General features: G+C 47.6%; 2 protein-coding genes across 4 annotated transcripts in view; both read left to right on the top strand.

The window, feature by feature from the left end:
- Nucleotides 1–2,217, top strand: part of OSCP1 (organic solute carrier partner 1) — a 45,706-nt gene extending 43,489 nt beyond the window's left edge. The window contains exon 10 of the mRNA XM_069067954.1: nt 792–2,217. Coding sequence (XP_068924055.1) covers nt 792–908 — 117 coding nt within the window. The 3' untranslated portion in view covers nt 909–2,217. The remainder of the gene's footprint in view (nt 1–791) is intronic.
- Nucleotides 2,218–7,646: 5,429 nt separating this feature from the next.
- LSM10 (LSM10, U7 small nuclear RNA associated) lies at nt 7,647–11,005 on the top strand. Of its 3 annotated transcripts, XM_069067952.1 has the most exons (3): nt 7,681–7,891; nt 8,572–8,747; nt 10,281–11,005. In XM_069067952.1, the coding sequence occupies exon 3, from the start codon at nt 10,317–10,319 to the stop codon at nt 10,686–10,688; it is 372 nt and encodes a 123-aa protein (XP_068924053.1). In that variant the 5' UTR covers nt 7,681–7,891; nt 8,572–8,747; nt 10,281–10,316; the 3' UTR covers nt 10,689–11,005. The 3 variants fall into 3 exon arrangements, with proteins under 3 accessions (XP_068924054.1, XP_068924053.1, XP_068924052.1); XM_069067953.1 differs by lacking the exon at nt 8,572–8,747 and having other exon boundaries at nt 7,647–7,800; XM_069067951.1 differs by lacking the exon at nt 8,572–8,747 and having other exon boundaries at nt 7,698–7,891.
- The last annotated feature ends 10,583 nt before the right edge of the window (nt 11,006–21,588 follow it).

Below are 21,588 nucleotides of genomic sequence, written 5' to 3'. Positions count from 1 at the left end.
TCAAAATCTAGTCCTTTTCAACACTTAACATCTTGAATTTTTAAAATATTATTAGTAACCTTTAGAAGCCAATTTAGTTCAACAAATATCTAGTACAACTCAGTAAACATTTTTTAAATGCCCTCAGAGAGCTTGCAGTCTAACAGGAGAAGACAAGACACAAAAGGAGGCTAGAAGGAAAGCCAGGGTAGATGGTGGGATGGAAGCAGGAGGAGCAGCAGAGAATGAGCTGAAGGTCCAGTTACTGCCATCTGTATAGGACGGCTTTGGGAGGAACTTGGTACTCTACCTTCTAGCCCTCCCATCTGAAGGGAAAGACTGAGGGAGGTGGGATCCAAGGTGTGGGTTAGTAGCTTGGGGAAGTTAGAAGAGATGAGCTTATCCTGGGAGGGTCATCTTGTTCTGTGGAATTGAAATCAGACTGGACAACAGATACAAAGTGGAGTGAACATTTATTGCCAATAAAGCCCAGTGCTAGGTCCTGAAAGGCCGACCAAGATGGACACCACAGCCCCTGCCCTCAGAAGGCTTACAGTATAGCAGAGAAGAGAAGAGGCGATTTCTGTATAAGCCAGAATATTTTCAGTGTCATTAGGGAGCTATGAACAGAAACACCATTTAGGTTTAGAAGAGTAGATGTACTTACTACCTAGAGTTGTTAGTGACCTGACATGACATACCGAGTGATGAGATAGAACTGTTCTCTCAAAACAGACTTCCTCCTAGACCCTGGGCCAGCCATACATCCTCACATGATTTCTGCTCATTTCTGCCTTTACTGTCATTAATAGGACCAGCAAAGAAATGAAGAGCTAACTCGGATCATGGGGGAGTTTGAGATCCATGATCAGCCCCAACAGAACACCAGCAAAGGTGACGATTTGCTGGCCATGATGGATGAACTATAACTAACCTGATAAGCCGGGGGTCCCACCTACAGCAGAGACTGCTGACCAAAGCTGCAGGAGACCCAACTAGGACCCTCAAAGATGCTGCTAGTTTTCTACCAAATGGAGCCTTTCTCTCTTGTACTTTTGTAGTGTGACCAACCACACAAGCTTCCTTCCCTTGCTCAGAGCTCTCTCCCAAAGGCTCGATTGCACGTAGGTGCAAGTTCAAGCATGCACGTGCACACACACACACACACACACACACTACACACACTACACACCCCAGTCACTCAGCTAAATTCGTTCTTATTTTCAAACTTGACCTTTCCATGTTTCCTTTCCAAATGTTGGAGCAGCCATTCCTGGCCTGGCAGGCTCAGATCCCAGCCCCAGAGTACATAAAGGCAGGATCGTGTGTGCCTCCTCTCAGCTTTGCTCCCTCGTCTCACCTGTGGGAGGTCTGGATCTTGTCAGTGTCTCTGATTCTTAATGGGAAACCCAAAGGTTTCTGTTTGTGTTCTGTTTGGAAAGCTCTCTTCTCCCTATTGTAGTAGGATCAGGAATCTCAGGGAGGCAGAGCAATGAGGGCTGTGTGGTAGACTATCCTAGCTGTGTCTTAAACAGGGCTGGGGAACATGCGGAGATATACAGATATGTAGTTCTGTGCGTGTGTGTACATATGTGTATATATATATGTGTGTGTATATAGATATATACACAAAGAAAATATTTTGCTTTTCAGCATGAGCTGTGCTTCCTCCCCCCAGCTCTTTGTCCACTGCTTCCTCTGTCTTTGCCATTCCCGGGCTGGCATACCAGACAAGCAGGAGGTCACGAGATGTGTCTCACAAAGCCAGTGCTTTGTGCTCAGGTGACTGACATACCACAGGGAGCTGTCGCTTTGCCTTTCCATTGCCAGCCAAGCAATTTCCCTTCATGAGGAAAAGATTCCTAAGTCTAATTAGGGCTCACTTAAAGTATTCCTAGGCTTTGCCCTCTTTCTTTTCAGGAGATTGAAATCAATTCAGCCTCACTGTTGAAGCGGGAGTGATCTGGGGAGCCCCTCCCTCCCATCTGCTAGAATGTAACCTTCAGGAGCTAGCCATGGAGCATGCTTTGCAATAGAGGAGGGTGGGGGCCATCTCACAGAGAATACATCTGGATGGGCCTGCCCCTCAGCCCCTTCTGGTGAACCAGATGTGTTCTCGCCTAGTGATGAAGGATTTGCACTTTAGAATGATGCAGTAATCCCTTACTGGTCCTCATGAACCATGGCTGGTTCAGTTCCAAATAAAGTATATAGATTACACTTAAATTATTTCTATAATGGAAGCATCCAGCTTGGTGATATAGGACCTCACAAGGGATGACTTAGCTTCTTCTCCCCCCCCCCTTTACCTATTGTTTCCAAGTTAAAACAAGCCTCTTCTGCAGTGAAAATAAGGGTAGGGATGACCCCATTCTCATCTTTAAAAAGTTTAGTATCAGACTTACTTTTAGAACTATGGACTGTGCACTAACACTGGAGGAGGGTTTTGATATGAGTGAATAAGTTCACAAACCAAACAAGTTTAAGTTGCTTCCTGCTCATCTATCTCACAAAAGCTCACCATCACCCCCTCCCTCCCCCCCCAGTAAAGTGTGTGGTAGATAGGGGGTAGTGTGCATTAACACTCGTCAAGGGATTACAAAGTGCCTTCTGTTCAGCCCCTTCCTTTGACACAATTTGGGCTCCCTTTGAAGGGGGTAGTTTGGCTGGGTGCTAAGCAAGGGGGAAATGTTCCAGCCTATCTAAAAGCTAGCTCCTACCCCTTTGTTTAAGTCTGGCTAAGCATACTCTACAAAGCCAGGTTTTACCGGCTGCCAGGAGCATGTCCTCTGGGCCCTTGGAGGAGAGCCACAAACTGCCAGCACGAGGTGGCCACCTCGCAATAACATATTCCTGAGCAATGCCAGTGATTTCAAAGGGATCTGTCTTCTTGGTAAATAAAGAAGATAAAAATCCCTAGCCCTAAAGTAGCTCTTTGATTAGGCAATCTTTTGGCCTGCTCCATCTCTCTGGACTTACATCAGTGCTGAGAATCCTTTGTGTGGGGCAGTAGGAGTGTCCAGAGACCACAAGAGAGGACAAGGGGGTAAGTCAGAAATAACAGCAGGAGAGACCAGAATAAAACTCTCTGAACTCTGTTCATTTAACCCCACACCAAAGGGAGCAGAGACAGAACAGAGTTACCCGTGAAGCCCCCTTTTCATAGCGATTTAAGACTGTCACAGCTGTAATTGTCAGTATAAGGAGACCACCCAACCACCTCTAGGCTTAACTTTCACTTCCAGGTAAACAATATGGCAGCATTGGCACATCCTTTGCTTTAGTCTAAGCCACAAGTTGGACCAGCATGGTCCAGTGGAAGGGGTGCTACATTACCCGAGTTCAAATCCCAGCTCTGCTTCTGATTCCCTTTGTGACCTTGGGCAAGTAATCTCACCTTACTAGGTCTTTTTCCTCATCTGTAAAAAGGTCTGAACTAGATGGCACCTGAAGGTCTCTTTCTGGTCTCATCTGATCCAATCGTCTTGTAGGTCACACAAGAGTACCCATGCCTTCCTGTTTGTGTTAAAAAGCAAAACTCCCCTTTTTCTCAAGTTGTGGGTAAGGAAATATCAGGAAGTGGGATCTGCCATACCAAATCCCAAAAGAAACATTTACCCTTGTGACCTAACCCCAAAACAGTCCAAATGCTTCTGCCCGCTCCAGTACCCCTCTGCTCTACCACAGATCCCAAAGCCTCCATGGAGAGGGGAGTTTGTTTCTGTAGGTGGCTGCAGCCCAAACCAACAAATCAATCCCTAACTACCAGCCTTCTAGGGATGAGGCTGTCACATTTTTTTTTAAATTATAACTAAAATTTACTTCATCCACTTCAGTCAACAAACATTTATTAAGCACCATTGTGAAATGCAGTGTGCTAGACACTGTATTTTAGTCATTTCATGGGATGCCTCACTCAGCCCATTTTCTATTGATGAACCTCTCTGTGCACAATACTGTTTCCTGAGACACATGCTTTGTCACCAACTCTGAATGTAAAGGCTTTCCAGTTTGGTTACACCTGAGGGAGCTCATGTTCTGATGGCAAAATCTTAGCAACCCAAGGGCCACCACCACAGTGGGGTAGTAGAGGAAATGGCTGACTTAGATGGATCTCATCACACTGTCAAAACATTTTCATTGATGTCTTCTCATTGGACTCTTCTAGGCTAATGTAGTGAAAAGAGCCCCAGACTTAGAGTGAGCAGAAACCTGACCCCAGATCAGCTCCACCACCTTTTAAATGATGACCCTAAATCATTTAAGCCCTCTGACCTCAGTCAATTCCACTGCAATAGGAATAATGATTAACACCTACCATTCTCAGTGATGAAAACGGGCTTTGTAAACCTTGGAGCCCTGCCTGTGTCGAAACCAACAACAATCCAGTGAGGTAGGCTATGTGGGTGTTGTTATCCCCATTTTACAGAAGAGGGAAATGAGGCCCAAGAAGGTTTCGACTTACCAAGCTGTTGGTAGTAAAGTCAGGACTTGGCTGAGGGCTTGACTCTAACTCCAGGGCACTACACTAACCATTCTATCACACTGCCTCTCAGTATTCCTGTCTGTGGGAGGTTATAGCAATAGAAAGAATGTTCATGCCCAAAGGCAAAGTACAGAGTAAAGCCCTCACCTTTACCCTTTCCCAAACCATAGACTGAACACCCACGAAGAAAAAAAAATTTTGTGAGAAAAAGCCATCATGGGCAGTGATCTAAAGTGAATGGAGTTGCTGGGCTTGGAGTCTGAAAGACTTTGGGTTTGAATGCCCTCTCTGATGCTTATTAGCTGTCACCATATTGCTTAATCTCAGCCTCAGTTTCCTTTTCTGTAAAATGGGGAGAATAGAATAGCACCTACCTCACAGGGTTGTTGTGAGGCTCAAATGAGTTCATATCTGTAAAGTGCTTTGCAAATTTCCCAGAACCAAATAAATCGGCTTTCACTAGAAAGATGCAAATTTCAAAATATCCACCCTCTCTTTAGTTATATCCTCTCTTTTGACTCTGTGTATGTGTGTGTGTGTATGTGTGTGTGTGTTCCCAGAGCTCAACACAGTGCCGGGCATAGAGAAGGCGAAGGCCCTTAATATAAATGCTTGTTGACTGACTGATTGACCTTCCTCAGCTGCTGCATGGCATCTGTCTCACAATGGGTCCAGCAAAGAAGGGGTGGCAGGAAGGTGTTGAGGAATCAGGTTGGGGAAACTCCAACTCTTCCTGAGTCATGTCTTCATCACGTGGCTCTGTGATTGGATTTGAAGTCAATTCCCAGAATATCAGACACACCCATTTTCAAATGTAAATATGACATGGCCACGCCAAATCCAAGCAATCCGAGATGTGGGCTGACCCCAGCATCTCACCCCCACCCTTTGGGTTCTCTCCAATTTCTGGGTATTTGGCATCTGTCCTCTGCAGCCAGTCAAGGCTGCTTTTCGGTTAATACCAAGTAGAGTTGTTAAGGAACACAGAAGTCTGCACCTGGCCTGTGGTTTTCTGACTTTTCCCCCAGTGAGAAAGTCAAGGCTGTGGTTGGGGAAAGGTTCACACTAATGGCCAGGACTAGATTAGAATCCATGAATCCTAAATTCTACTACTGAATTTTCCTCAAGATTCCACCCTGTTTTATCAAAAAAACATAAAAATTCCTTTTGAAACTGTGGTAAGCATGCCTATAACTAAAGACCCCTGATAACCAGCCCACTGGGTGGTCCAGGGTTTTTCCATCTTTTCTGCCCATGTCAGCAAGCATTAAGTACCTATTGTGAACAAGGCATTGTGCTAAGTGCTGGAAAAATAAAGTATAGTAACTCCAGTACTTCAAGGTTGTCAAAAGCATTTTCCACATGCTGTCAATAAACATTTATTAAGCAACTACTTTGTGCCAGGCCTTGACTATTAACTCATTTGGTCCTCACCACAACCCTGGAAAGTAGGTATATTCCCATTTTACAGAAAAAAAAGAAACAGAGAGGTTTAAGTGACTTGCCCAGGATCACACAACTAATAAATGTGAGTCAGAATGTGAACTCAGGAATCCAGATTCCTCTGTCCCCTCGGTGGGTGTTTGTCCTTCATTCTCAAAGAGGGCCATGACATCAGGAAGGTGATACCATGACTTGCAAGTAAATTGGCCCCCAACCTCAAGATTCCATATGATTCTTTGATCTTCAAGGTTTCCCACTCTACCACTGGCTCCTCTGCCTCTGCCCTAAAATCTACACAAGCCTCTCCCATTTTGGGGGAAAAAAACCCTCTATGACCCTGCTCCTAGCCACTGTCCTCCCTCTGTTCTGTTTGGCATTCATCTGGTAATCTAGTCCCGTTCTACCTTTCCAGTCTTCCTACATCTTACTCCCTGACAGGTACTCTTGGATTGATTCAGCCTCTCTGGCCTCCAAAAGCTTGCTACTTTGTATGTATTTCTTTGCTCGTTGTCTCCCCTGTTACATTGTAAGCTCCCTGGGGGCAGGGACTGTCTCTTGTCTCTTTTGTAGCAGTGTGGGGCACATGGTAGGCGGTTAATGTTTACCTATTGATTAACTTTTACAACAAAAGTTAGGAAGCTCACGGTCTAACCCGATTGCCCCCACCAGAAGTACCGGCTGTAGTCAGTATCCTCGGTTTGCCACTGAAAAACATAATCAAAAGTCTAAATCTAACGCCAAGCCCCGCTCTGCCGAGCCAACCTTTGACCACACCCTCCTGCGTGAAACTCTGCTTTCCCAGACGGGTCACCGCCTCGACACCTTCGCACAGCCTTCATTCACCCAATAAAAAACTCGCTTCTCACATACAGGTTCAAAGATAAAGACAGACCTGCCCTCCGGGAATTTACAAGCCCCAGCTGGGGTGATAAGACGAACTTCTGTGAAGCTGCGAAACTGGAGGGTGGAACGGGGTTACCTTAGCTCACGCGTCTATAGAGCTCAGTTTGGTGCCACGTCCAGTATTATTCCATGTTATAGAGGAGAACAGGGCAGTTACGTGGTGCCCTCCTGGAGTCAGGATTCTGAGTTCAAATCCAGCCACCCCGCCACTTACTAGTTGTGTGACCCTGGGCAAGTCACTTAACCCTGTTTGCCTCAGTTTCCTCATCTATCAAATGGAGAAGGAAATGGCGAACCACTCCAGTATCTTTGCCAAGTAAACTCCCCAGTGGGGTCGCAGAGAGTCGGACTGGCCAGAGAAAGGACTGAACAAGTGCAACAGACGAAAGTCGTCAAGCATTTATTGGGCTCTGGGTACTGGGCGCGGTGCTAAACGCTGGGATTAAGAAGAAAGACCAGAGAGAGCCCCTGCCCACAGGGAGCTTACAGCGAGCTGGGAACGGGATAAACCGGAGAGCCACAAAGGGAAGCCAGGGAAAGCGATGAGGAAGAGGGAGCGCACTCCAGGCATGGGAACCCCCGGCCAACGGGAAATGCACGGAGGCTGGTGTTGGAGGAGCAGCAAGGAGGCACATCAGACTTGGAAGAAGTCCCTTCCACCACACTGTGCTGAACTGTGTGCAACGTGCCGGAAGGGATGAGACGCTAATGGAAGAGATCAGGGAGGACTTCGCGGAGGAAGCGGGGTTTGGAGCCCCTAAGGGCAGGCCGTGGGAGGAGGGGGAGGATATGACACCAAGGAGGTGGGCTCTCAGCTGCCCCAACTATCATGCGCAGGAGTCAGCCGGAAGGAGCGCGGGAAGGGCCTAGCGCCGCGAAGCCTTTGGGGACTTGTAGTTTTTCCGCTCCCGCGGTGTTCGCGCGACTGGATCACGTGGTCACGTCCATCCATCGTCCCTGCCTTTCTAGGGCCCTGGAGGCTAAGTTTGGTGAGGCTGCGCTCGGCTTCTCCATGGCCCCTGGAGTCCTCCCAGGCCTTAGAGACAGAAACAGAAAGAGAGAAGTGAAGGGGCCCGCGTGGTGGGTCCGCAGGGCGGGGAGGAGGCCGAAATGGGGGGGGAGTTGGAGGGGGACGCCCTGAGGGAGGGAGGAGGGGAGTGGGGTTCGGGGGGCAGGCTGGGAGGGGGTTTCTTCCCCTCCCCCCCCCTTCTCGATGACGTTCTTAATAACAATAGTAATAGCCTTCACTTAGGTAGCGTTTACTCGGTGCCAGGCACTGTGCTAAGCGCTTTCCAGTCTTAATCTCACTTGATCACAGTAACCCGGGGAGGAAGGTGCTGTTATTATCCCCATTTTGTGGATCGGGAAACTGAGGCAGACAGGTCCGAGGGCTGGATCTGAACTCTTACTCCTGCGCCATCTAGCCTCCTCCACTTTTGCCCACTGTAGATATAAAATTGTTACCCCTTCCCCAGACCCTGGATAACACCCTTCTTCATCTCACCCCTCCCTGCCTGCTCCCTGAAAGCCAGATGGCTTTGACATCCCCATCCACCCTGTCCCTCCACTCCCCCGAAGCCTCAGAGGGTGCAACGCCTTAATTCTCCATCCTCCGGAATCCTCCCCCAAAACTGATATAAACAAAAACACCCCAACCTATCCAGTCTGGGGGCAGGAGCGGTGGATTTGGGGTCAGGGAACCCGAGTTCACGTCTCTGCCACTTTGGCCACAATCCTTCCTGCCCACCCCCCACCCCCAGCCTCAGATGGTCTCTAGTGATTGAGGCTTGGCTCAGCCCGGTACCTAGAGGTAGAAGGATGCAAGTAGCTCTGGCCCTGGAGCTGGACAGTCCTTCCTGTGCCGCTCACTTGGACAAGTCAACTCTGCCTGCCGGGGACTCATTTTCCACATCTCTAAAATCGAGTGCTGGACAAGGTGACCTCAGAAATCCCTTTCCAAGTTTAGATCTGGAATCTGTGACCTTACTAGCAGTGTTCTACACCTAATTGATATTGAATTAATGATTGCTAAGAACGTTGAACTTGAAACAGAGGTAAAAAGTTGCCAAGAGGTAAATTTCCGTTTGATATTGGGAAAAACTTTCCAAGTGGAATGGGTTAAAAATAGTGGTTTCTCCTTCACTGGAAGTCTTCAAGAAAAGACTGAATAACTACTATTTGTCAAGTCTAAGTGTCCACCAAAGGCCTTTCCACTTCCTAAAATCTGTGATTCTCTTAGGAATTTACAAATCCTTCATCTGATTAAATCCTACTGAAGTTAGCAGCAATTCTTAACTTTTTTTTTATCATGGAACTACAGTCTGGTGAGGCCAATGGATCCCCTCTCTGGAGAATGTTTTTAAATGTATAAAATAAAGTACATAAGATTATAAAGGAGCTAAGTTATCTTGAAATAGTTATCAACATGTTTTTTAAAAACAAGTTCACCTATTTCAGGTTAAGAATCACTGGGTTATTGGGTCATCCACTAAATTATTTATAGGGACCTTAAAGAATATCATCTAGTCTAGCTCCCTCATTTTACCATCATACAGATAGGGAAACTGAGACTTAGAGAGGGAAAAGGACTTGCTTAGTTAACAGTCTGGAGGGCAAGGATCTGCGGAGCCAAGTCTTATGACTTCCAAAATGGTGTTCTTTGTCATGAACCTCCTTGGAGATTACCTAGTCCACTTCCCTCATTTTGCAAAGAAGAGTGAGTTCCAGGAAAATGGGAAGTGATTCACTGAAGGTCACCCAGGTAGAAACAGCACAAGACAAATAGACATCCTATTCTGGCACCCATGTATGACTCCATCTCCCAGCTTTCCCTACACAGGCGGGAGGCTGGTTTCTCTTTAAGGACAGGGAAAGGAGACTTGGTCCTTGCCCTAAGGAGCTCCTGGGCCAGCACTCAAAGCCACACTTGTGCCACTGGGTATTGTCTGTTAAATCCCAGACTGCTGTGAGAAATGGAAGCAGGTAGTGATGGTCAAGTGGTTCCCAAAGTGAAGTGGTTTTGAGGTAACATTTGAAGAAACCCTGAGAATCAGTGCTATTTACTACCTGTATGACTCTTGAGTAAGTCAGGGAACCTTTGTCCCTGGACCTCATTGTCCTCATGTCTAAAATAAGATGGTTAAACTAGGTCAAAGGTTCTTAACCTAGGGCCTATGAACTTTTTAAAAAATATTTTGATAATTATATTTCATTGTAACTGGCTTCTTTGGTAATTCTATGTATTTTATTTTATACATTTAATTTTATACATTTTATGCAACAATACATTTTATTTTATACATTTAAAAAACATTTTAAGAAGAGGTCTCTAAGCTTCACCAGATTGTCATATAGGTTCATGTCACACACAAAATCTTGATGACTTCAATATAAGTCCCTTCTAGCTCTCAAGATTCTATAAAGGTGAGTTGGACTTGCGCTCCTTACATCTGTTTCCTTTTGTCTTCAGTGAAGTGTTGAAGTATCCCCACATCTTCACTGCCAGATGGAGGTCAGCCACTCAGTAAAAGAGCGGACTATTGCTGAGAATAGCCTGGTCATCCTGTTGCAGGGTCTCCGGGGCCTGGTGACCACAGTGGACCTTCGGGATGAGACTGTAGCCCGTGGCCGAGTGGACAATGTGGATGCCTTCATGAATATCCGCCTGGCTGAGGTCACCTACACAGACCGACAGGGCCAGCAGGTCCAACTTGATGACCTCTTTGTGACTGGTCGAAATGTCCGCTATGTCCATATTCCCGATGATGTAAATATCACTGCCACCATTGAGCAGCAACTTCAGGCCATCCATCGGGTGCGCAACTTTGGCAGTGAGGGTAAGGGCCGAAGGGAATTTCCTACCAGGAAGTACAAGTGAAAGACTTTCCCCTTTCACTCAGTTTCCTTCAGAGCTCCTTGGCCTTACAGCTTTAGATGGAGACTGTTGCCCTGCTTCCTGATAGACAGTTCTCCCCAGTCGGGACGCAGACCACAAGGAGGACAAGCTCATTCCAAAGCCACATTTGCCTTTTACAGACCCAGGATGTGGTCTGGGTAACCAAAATCTGATACGTCTGTAACCTTGATTAGTTGAAGACCATCCCCCGTGTTTCTTGGCCATTGGGGCTTGACTAACTGACTAGTCAGACCCATGGAGCTCCCCGATTCTATATTAAAGGGTTAATTTCAGCCATTTTTAATGTTTTTCTAATATTCATTGATGATCTTTGCTGCTGAATGTTCTGGCCTAAGAATATTTTGTGAATCCTCTCCACTCAGTTGTTTACTTCTGAAACAAAACTTGAATGCAAACACAAGTCCTAGGCCTTCCTAGGAACCCCCCCCCCCCCCCCCCCCCCCCCCCCCCCCCCCCCCCCCGCCCAAGCTTCCATTTGTCTCTCCGTGTTGTGCAGAATTAAAGTGCTCCGGTAGGGAAAGGAATTGTTTGTTGGGTTTTGTTTTTTTTCCTGAATCAGAATTCTAGAATTAGAAGGTCTCTCAGAAGCCATCTGTTCAGAGCTCCCCCCCTCCCCCAGCAAAGGACTCTGCTTCAGTCCTGCTGACAGGGGCTCATCTGTTGGGGCCTAGTTAAATACTTCGCTCCATAAGCCAGCCTGGAATCACTACATACCTGTGAGTTCTTGCCAATCCCTATGGTTAGACAAGTCCCCTCATTAGGAAGTTTTTCTGGACATTTTGCTAAAACCACTTTCTCTGTAATCTGTCACCACTCTTAATTCTACTCTTTGGGTCCTAGAAACATAAGTTTTGGTTTCTCCTCCAAATGACAGCCCTTCAAAGAGTAGAAGACAGGGGTTCAGTTCCCCCCAAAACTCTATTCCAACTTAAACATCTCTTTTTTCTCAGTCAAGGTGGTTTATTTGCTTGACCTTTGTTTCCTAAGAATGAGGGCAGGCTGTGGGTTCCTGGTTCCTAGGAGTTTAGCCACAAGGGACTCCCTGAGGCAAGCAGAGGGCACATCTCAGGGTTTGAAATGATGAGATGAAACCCTTGGGAGGAAAGAATCTATACAATGAGTCAAAAGTCCCTGTTTGACACGGCTAAAAATTACCTCCATGGCCTGTGGTGACTAGCAGTAATGTCAACAGTGCCATTGGCAAGTGTTCATTAATGCTGAAGGGGTTTTTATCAATCTCAGCCCAGGAGGTTGTGGTCAGACGTGTTTTTCAGGATGAGAATTTCCAGTTGTCCTGTCTCATCCCCACCCTGATGCTTAAGTAGACAAAGTGGGACCACTCTCCCATTTGTCTCTTCGGTACCTGTGACACAAACAACTGCCCATACTGAGGGGACAGACCATTGAAAAAAGTTCCCTGCATTCAAGGGACAAAGATGGAAGAACAAGAGTCCAAGGCTAGGGGGCAGTTAGGTGGTGCAGTGAAAAGAGCACTGGCCCTGGGCTCAGGAGGACCTGAGTTCAAATCCTTAACACTTACTAGCCCTGTCACTGACCTTGGGCAAGTCACTTAACCCCAATTGCCTTGCCCTCCCCCCAGCAAAAAGCAAAAAACGAAGGGCCCAAGACTAACAGGTGCTTTATGGGAGTATAATTCCCTATGGTTCAGGGAGACAAGGAAAACCTATCTCATGAAGTGTGGCTTCATGAATCTATTGCTTGTATATCTGATAGAAGAAGGCCTGAGAAGATCAAAGTCACTGCCTTCTCACATGCACTTTCCCTGATAAAGGGCTGAAAGTTAATAAATGTCAGGAAGGAGAAGGATCCTACAGAGGGAAGGACTAATGTGATTTAGATGGAGGGACAGACTGCTGGCTTTTAAAATGTTCTGAATCTGTAGTGGCACCAGTGAAAGCAGACCCTGGTGTGAGGTGCTAAGGTCCCCTAATTGTGGACAGATGCTACGGGCATGAGGGACTTGGGATTTGGAAAGGTGTGTGGTATGTGTGTGTGTATGTGTGTGTGTTCATTCTCCAAGAGGACCAACAACATCAGGAAGATGATGCCATGATTCGAAAGTGAATTGGATTATGGTGAGGCAGGGCTGTGCATGGTCACCAGCCTCACCTTCTTCTTCAGAGCCATCTGGGCCCAGTGGCCAGATAGAGAACAGGACAACTGGAGATGGCCCAGATTTAGAAAGTAGGAAGAATATTGAGGCTCACCTTGGATACAAGGAGGGCTGTATGGAAAACAGCACTTGCCACCTGGGATAGCATTTGTTTCTGTGTAAAGCTCGGGTGAGAGGCAACATGGAGTAGTGAAGGGATGGTCAGCCTTGGATTTAAGATCTGAGATCAAGCCCTGTTTCTGATGCAACCATGGGCACATCACTTAGCCTGTCAGTGGTCCAACCAACTCTCCAAGACTGTCAGTCACCCTTAAATTACCTCTGTGAAAGTGCTTTCCATATCTGGAGTTCCCAGTGATGATGTAATAGAAGGCCTGGAACTACTCTCTCCTCACATAGGGCTGATATCTGCATTACCAACTTTGCACTGCTCTTGTGGGGAAAGCAATTTGCATACCTTAAATGACTATGGAAATGTGAGATTATTATTAACAGTGTATAAATCACTGGATTACCCTAGAAGACAGGTTGATGAGAAATTAATATAGAAATGAGTTAAGTAGCAGACAAGGGTGACCAGCCCATATAAGCTCTGAGTGTGCTTACCCACCCACCCCAAATTTCTGTTACAACAGTATAATAACAATAGTCACCAGTATTTATGTAGTGTCTAGAGGTTTGCGTATGTTATCTCACTTGATACTGTATGCCAACCTTTTCAGCATTAAGGGATAGACTGCCAGGACACAAAGTGATGGGTCTGGAGTTTCATTGTTTCCTTTTCTTCAGAGGAAAGAGACAATGGGAGTGGAAGAGACTGCAAGAGAGGGTGAGGAGAGCTCAGTCCTGTTTTTGTCTTGGCATGGCCAGATGGAGCTGCAATCTCCTGATTATGTCCCAACTATTTTTTACTACGCCCCCAGCTCAAGGGACAGAGAGAGATCTACTCTCTCCCTTCCACTTCATCAGAGAAATAGATGTAACCACTGGTTACAAGCACCTGGAAAATGGAAAGCACCCAATCTGCCTGTTGCTCACCTAACCCTAGATGAACTAAAATTTGGAGCATTGTTCCCCCTTAGGGAAGAACAGGAATAAAGGTGTGGTAGTTAGCTATGAGTTCAGATCTCAATTTGACTTGCGTACAGGCCTGAAATCATCTGCCTCTGGCTTATTTTTTCCTTCCTAATGGAATGAGCAAATGACCAATTGATTCTGAAAAACAGGAAGGGGCCTCAAGAGAACAACTAGCCCAAGTATAGGAAACTCAAGTCCAGAGAAGGGTCATGTCCAAGGTCACAAAGCTAATAGTGACAAAGCCAGGGCTACCTGAGGGACTTATAGGATCAATGATCCAGACTCAGAATGGACCTCAGCAGGCATCTGGGCTGGCTCAGATGAGCAAACTGAGACCCAGGAAAGGTAAGTAACTCACCCCAAATCATACTGGTAGTGACAGGTAGGATAGGAGCCCAGATCTTCTGACTCCAGGCCTATGTATGTCTACTGATTTCTAAGCTAGAGATCTATTTTCATCATATTGATAACACAGACAAAGAGAGGAGGCCAGATAAACGTGCTGGAAACTCACCTGGTCCCTGTACTCAGCCTCTTCCCATGAGCCATGGCAGAGAAATGACTCCTAGCATAGGACATGCTTCTCCTGAGATTGCCGTATATCCCTTGCCTCCAGCCCACCCCATGCTGGGGAAGCCCCCAGCCAGGATGATGTGGGAGGAGGGGTGGAGCTGAGAGCCTGAAGGGACAGGAGGTGAGTGAGTGTGCCTGTTCCCTTCTCCCCCTCCCTTCTGTGACAGTCACCAGCTGCTCGGGGAGCCTGTGCATCGTCAGCCAGCCATCTCAAGCTGTTGTGACAGGCGTCATTTTGTTATGGCAATGCTGTCTGCATCCCCAGAGCAGAAGATGGAGTGTAGAGAGAGTGTGTGTGTGTGCGTGTGTGTTGTCACACACCAATCTCCCCACATCTATGTTCTGCTGACAGTTCCCCGGCTGGCGCCTTTGGGTTGGGTTGGGTTTTTCTCATAGCTTTGTAGTCATGTGTCCTTCCTTCTCTTTCTTCCTCCTTCTCTGCTCCCATAAAGTCCCATATTTTTAATCAGCTAAGGAAGGGGGGTGGGAGGCAGAGTGTAGAAGGGAAAAGGAGAGGCAAGTGTCAGTGTCAAAGGAAAGAAGATAATGAGACCCTTGGAAAATCCAAACTCATCCCATGTCAGGAACCATTCCAGGGACTTTCCAGTATCCCAGCCACATCCTGTCCCATGCCCTGAGAAGGGAAAGTAGCATCTTGAGGCAAGACTGACCATCTGTCCATCCCTTATTTAACTTCTCCTAGCCACTCAGCCAAATTCCTTAGTGCTCTAAATCAGGAGAGCAGATCTAGGAGCAGAAAAGCAAGTTAATACTCAGACTGCTTGACAATTCCAGCTCCCTCAAAGAGGAACAGGGCTGTCTTCAGAGAGAGTGAGTTTCCCTTCACTGAAGGTCTTGAAGCACAGGATTGATGGCCACTTTTTAGAGGTGTAGCAGGGATTCCTGCCCAGGTACAGGCTGGACTAGACCAGGACTTCTTAACCTTAGAGTGTACCCTTTGACAGTCCAGTGAAGCCTCTGGGCCCCTTCTCAGGAGAATGTTCTTAAATGCATAGGATTATAAAGGAAACCAAAAGGTTAATCAAATCAGGATGTAATTTCTTTCCCTATTCATTTGTTGTTGTCTAATTATGTCTGACTCTATGATTCTTTTGGGGGTTTTCTTGCCAAAGATACTGAAGTAGTTGGCCATTTCCTTCTCCAGTTCATTTTACAGATAAACTGAGGCAAATAGGGTTAAGTGACTTGCCCAGGGTCTTACAGTGTCTGAGGCCAGGTTCGAACTCAGGAAGATGAGTCATCCTGGCTCCAGGTTTGGCACTCTATCCACTGTACCCCTAGCTGCCCCGACCCCCTGAAGTCTGAGTCTATTGACCCCAGGTTAAGAACTCCATAGTTAAATGGCTTCTAAGGTCCCTTCTAGCTCTGAAATTCTGGGAAAGATTTTATCCACCAAGTTTGCTGCAAGACAAACCTATAAGCTCCACAAACCCTTTCCTTCTTTAAAATGTTAGCCCCAAATCTGTGTAATCAGATACGGTATCCGAGGCTTGTAAGTGTGAACACCTGTTTCAACAGGAGAACACTGCCCCCGAACCCTCCTGCTAAAGAACAGAATTTCTTAGCCGGGTTGATGTGGTATTGTAGCATTGTGGATGGGGACTGGGAGGGATGAGAGGGCTGGTCCCATGGAAATGTGGTAGGGAAGGGGATCAAATCATGCACATACACAAACAGTCCAGGACCCCTGCTCCCCCAGCTCCCACCCCTCCTGAAACATAGGGGCTCACAGGCATGCACGCATGAGTACACACAAACACACAGACACACACACACACCCAGCTCTGCCCCAGGCCTACTTTTCTTCAAGATAGAGCAGGAAAGCTTGTTTTTAAGACTTTCTCCCAGGGGCAAGAGTTCCTTTCCTTCAGGTCTTCATCACACCCTACCCTAGCTTCCTACCCCCTAGTCCTTGGTGAGCATTGGAAAGTATAGCCACAAAAGAAAAGATAAACGGGGAAGCCACTGAGGAGGCAGGATGGTACAATGGAGAGAGCGCTTCATTTAGGGTTACAGAATCTCAGAAGGGGCCTTAGAGACCATGCAACCCTGACCTGACCAAGTTGCTTAGATGACCTAGGTCTGAGACCTAGCTCTACCACTCTGGCCTCAGGCAGGCTCCTTCCTTTCCCCTCTCTTGGGCTTAATCTCCCCTTTTACAAAATGGATTAGATGACCTCTAAGTTCCAAACCCTTTGAAGTGTCCAGTAGCAGGATTTAGCGCTGTTTGCCAACTGAGTGGGAGGCTGGATCCCACAAAAGATTTGTACCCGCAGAGGGTGCCCAGCCACACAAATACCCATGCCCACAGGCGTCCAGAAACTGTGGCATACAGAGGGACAGATCTGACCCACGTGGCCACAAAAGCATCAGACAAGGAGATGGTGAAAAGCTAACACTCAGGGAGAGACATGGAAATACCCCTGCAGAGAGATAGGAAGGGAGACACACACATAATCCATATGCCAGCACTCTTAGCCTCCCACTTCTCCCCTGGAGGTGACAGCTCTCTGGGCTTTCCCTGGAGGAGGGATAAGGTGGGGAAGGAAGACTGGGGGTTGTGGCCATGCCAGGCGGCTCAGCTTCTCTGTTTGGCAGATCCTTAGCTCTGGGAGGCACAACAAAGCCCAGAGAGGGGCATGAGTCACCTAGCATGATGCAATGTCTTTAAAGGCCCCATCTGCTGCTGCTGCAAGAAGCTGATTCATGGCGGGTGTGGTTGCTGACACAAGAAGGGAAATAGACTGCCGAAACTGCAGCAGGAGGGACTGAGGTTAGACAGCTCAGAGCCGTGAGACATGGGAACAGGTGACTGAGAGGATCCTGCCTATGGAGTCAGTAGAAACAGGTGAAATTGGTCAGAGATGGGGGAGAGGGAGGGAAGAAGATGGACTTGTCCCCAGAGACCCAATGGCTTCTTAGTAGGCTCTGTCATCTTCAAGTTAGTCTGAGATTCCATAGAGCCAGGGCTCTTAAGCTAGGGTCCATGAACTTGACTTGAATTAAAAAAAAATATTTTTGGGGCAGCTGGGTGGTTCATTGAATAGAGCATCGGCCCTGTAGTCAGGAGGACCTGAGTTCAAATCCAGCCTCAGACACTTGACAACACTTACTAGCTGTATGACTTTGGGCAAGCCACTTAACCCCAATTGCCCCTCCACAAAAAAATATTTTGATAACTTTCAATGTAATTGGTTTGCTTTATCACCCTCTGTAATTTATTTTATGCATTTAAAAACATCCCAAGGAGGGGTCCATAGGCTTCCCCAGACTTCCGGATGGGGTCAGATCATGTCAACAACCATTTATTAGGTGCCAACTATGTATTAGGCACTGTGCTAAATGCTGAGGATACAAAAAAAGGTAAAAATCAATCCCTGCCCTCAAGGAGCTGGCAGTCTGATGGACTAATGTGTCTAATAATGTCTAATGGGTCCATGACACTAAAAGGTTAACAATCCCTGCTGTAGAGGAAACATGGGGAAGGATGAATCAGTCCATCAATGGGGATTTATTAAGCAACTGTTCTATGAACAAAGCACTGGGCTAGGCACTGGAGATACAGGAACAAAGAATGAAACAATAACTACTCCAAACAAGCTTTCTGTTCCAATGGGAGAGTCAGCAAGGGTATACACAAATATATACAGCATAAAGTCAATAAATACAAATATATTAGCATATATGTGTAAATACATTATATAACGTACGTATGTATGTGTGTATATGTATATATATTTATTTTAAGAGTTGGAAGAGGCTTTAGAGACCATAGGATTACAGATTTACAAATGTAGGGCATCATAGAGGTTACCTACCTTAAAGAGAGGTTTTTCATTTTACAGATGAGGAAACTGAGGCCCAGAGTGAAGGGACTCAAGATCTCACAACTAGTCAGCAGCAGAACAGAAAGCTAAACCCAGGGCCTGTGATCCTACATCCTCCTGCTTTCACACTATATATAGTATGCTGGTAGCCAAGGGAATAAATGGGTTGGAAGGATGTGGCCTGGTGGACCAGAGGTAGGAATGAATGAATGAATGAGTGTTTCGATGTGCTGGGCACATCTGGGCAAACAAATAGAAAAAGTAAGAGAGTCTAGGCCCTCAAAAAGCTTATAATACACTAAGGGGAAGAGAACACAAATGGGAATGTTGACCTTGTTATGGTTAGGTGTGTCAATGGAGGGTTTTGGGGAAGCATGACATTCTGATGGCTTGGAGGACCAAAGCTGGGATGGTTAAATCAAGTTAACAAGTCTGCAAACATTTATTAAGGACCTACTATGTACCATGCACTGCTAAGCATTAGGGATAACAAAAAAAAAAAAAGTCCCTGATCTCAAGATCACAATCTAAAATACTTGCACCATCTACCTACCAGCCAGGGATTTGTGTTTAGAAATGTGGAGCTGTTATTATTATTAATAATATGTCATTATATTCAGTGATAAACAATAACTCTTAGAGCTCTAGGCCTGGAGTCAAATCTGGCCTCTTATACTTATTGGCTGTGTGACCCTGTGCAAATCACTTAACCTTTGCTTGACTCAGTTTCCTCATCCGTAAAATGGGGATGATAATAATAGCACCTACCTCCCAGGGTTGTTTACAATAAGATTGTAAATTGTAAAGCGCTTAGCACAGTGCTTGGCACATAGCAAATGCTATATAAATGTTAGCTGTAATTATTATGGGGAATATAAACGCATGGCTTCAGAAAACTCGTTTCGAGAGGTTAACATGGGGTTCTGGGCCCTGGGTCACTTTTCTGAAAAATATGGTATTCCCTGGGGTCGACCCCCTCGGGCCGCGGAGCCCTGAGTAACTGTCAAACCCTCAGAGCGGATTTCCGAAGGGGGCGGGAGGTGGGTGCGACTGCGTGATTCAGGGCTCTGTAGGATTCCGGCGGGGGTGGTGTGAGGGGCGGGGCTAAGCCGTCACTATCTTGGTGGCCTCACCCCCGAAGGAGCTGGACCGGCTGGGTCCGCCCCCTCTCTTACTCAGCCACCAATCACCTCTCTCCTTTCTGCCCCGTCCCTACCGAGAGCCAGTCCCCATCAGGGCCCGGCCCCTCAGACTTGAAGTCGAATAGCTTCCGCCCTGCACCAATATGGCCGCTCCCCAGAGGCCAATCAGCGGCTCGAGGGACTTTGGACCCGGGTCCGGATAGGGAGCCAGCAGGCGGTCCCCCGCTGCCTTTACTAGAAGAAAAAGGCGGAGCTCCGATCTGGGGGGGCTGGGTCGTGGGGGTGGCGGTGCGTCATTTCCGTTGTCAGGTGGCGGCGCCGCAGCCATGGAGGGAGGCGGCGGCTCGGGCGGCGGCGGCGGCTGCGGCGGCGGCTCGGGCGGCTGCGCTGGGCGGCGGCGGTAGAGCGGCTCTCCCGCCCCCGGCCCCCCGGCCTCCCGCCCCCCCGGGACGGAGCGCCGAGCAGCCCCCGGCTCCGGGACGCGGACTATGGGCGAGGAGCGCTGAGCGCCGGGGGAAGGTGAGCGGAGCTGGGGGGTGGGGGGAGCCGAAGAGGGGGCAAGCAAACTGGGGTCTGCAGTGAGGGGGTCTTACCCAGAAAGATTCACTGAGAGGGATCTTTTTTGGCCGAGGGGGGAGTCCTAGAAGGAGGCGGTGGAGGACCTGCCGGGGGAGTGGGGTGGGGGAGGGGTCTGTCCTGGTGGGTGGGAAGTGGGGGCTGCCCTAAGGTGTATGACTTGTATAGACCCTGTGTTTAGCTCGGTGCTGGTTTCCCCCTTTAGAATGGAAGCTCCTCGAGGACAGGGACTGCTTTTTTGTCTTTGTATTCCCTGAATCTAGCCTAGTGCCCGGCACCTTGTAGAAGCTTTATAAATGCTGTTTGATTGATTGATTGGTTGGTGAGGCGAGGGGCAGCCTGAAGGTCTAGACTTTGTAGAAGAGGAGAGCTGGTTGGATGGATAGAGAGAAGGCTGGGAGCATGCTGGAGAAGAGGTAGGGCTGGGATGACCAGGTTGGGGGTGGGGAGGGAATGCAGGAGGGGTGATTAATTAGAATGGACAGAGGTGGTGGATTGGATAGGGATTGCCTAGGGGCCCCGGGAGCTCGGCTGGGGAGGGGAGGTGGTAGCCGTGCTGGTGCATTTTGCCTCTCCCATTTGAAAATCTCATGGGCTGCTGTGCCTTGCAGCCCCCTCAGCTTCTCGCGGACTGAGTGCAGAAGTGATTCGACATTCCCTCTCGTGTGATTCTGAGTTCCCTTGCCGTCCCGCAGGTGATAGATGAGCCCCAGCCGGATGGTGGCCCAGGGTGCTCTTCTGATCATGAGCGCCTAGGAAGGAAGTGGGAGGGGGGGGTTGGCAGAGCGTGTAGGAGGGGACTGTTTCCTGGGAGTCCTGTTGAAAACCCACACTCTTTTGGCACCTGGAGAGCCACGCATTCTTTTCCACATAGTGACCGACCTTCATGGCATGCTGCATCCCTAGGCAAACGGGCCCTCTGCAGCATTCACTTTTCAGTCTGACTGAGCCTTCCCTCCCACTTGCTTGTCTGAGCTGTTGCTGGTTTACTGTCACAACCTGGCCGGCTTCCTGTGTTGGATCTGGCAACTGGTTGCTTTAGGTGCCACAGCCTTCTGGGGTTTGTACCTTTCACCTGACTGCTGGATCTAGATCTTCCCAGCCCCACTTCAGGTGGCACCACCTACTGATAAGCTAGTCGGTTTAGACGTCCTTAAATGGAATGGCCTTTCCTTGAGTAGAAGGAATAACAGTTTTCTTCTGTAGCAGTTTACATACTGACCTTTTAAGTTAGGAAGAAAAGCCCCAAATTGTTGAGTGCTTCTCTAGGAGAACCTATAAGGAGGAAGAGAAAGTCTTATTGGGCGTGTTTCCCTTGAGGCTTAAGAGTTCTGCAAGAGATAAGGAAGCACAAAATTTGTGGAAGTCCTGGTCTTTAAATATAAAGAGGAATACTTTCTGCTTTTAAATAGTAGTCATAAATTCCTTGGAAACTTCTTTTCCAAGGCCTTGACTTTTTTTTTAAGGCTGTATCTGCAAGTATGGGAAAGTCTTTCCCTTAGACTAGATGA

The sequence above is a fragment of the Petaurus breviceps genome, unplaced genomic scaffold, assembly GCF_028583685.1.
Source record: "Petaurus breviceps papuanus isolate PSGF00001 unplaced genomic scaffold, PetGlider_PUasm1.0 90760, whole genome shotgun sequence".
In the NCBI taxonomy this organism is placed as follows: domain Eukaryota; kingdom Metazoa; phylum Chordata; class Mammalia; order Diprotodontia; family Petauridae; genus Petaurus; species Petaurus breviceps.
The sequence above is the reverse complement of the archived record's forward strand: the minus strand, read 5'-3'. Positions and strand labels throughout refer to the sequence as shown.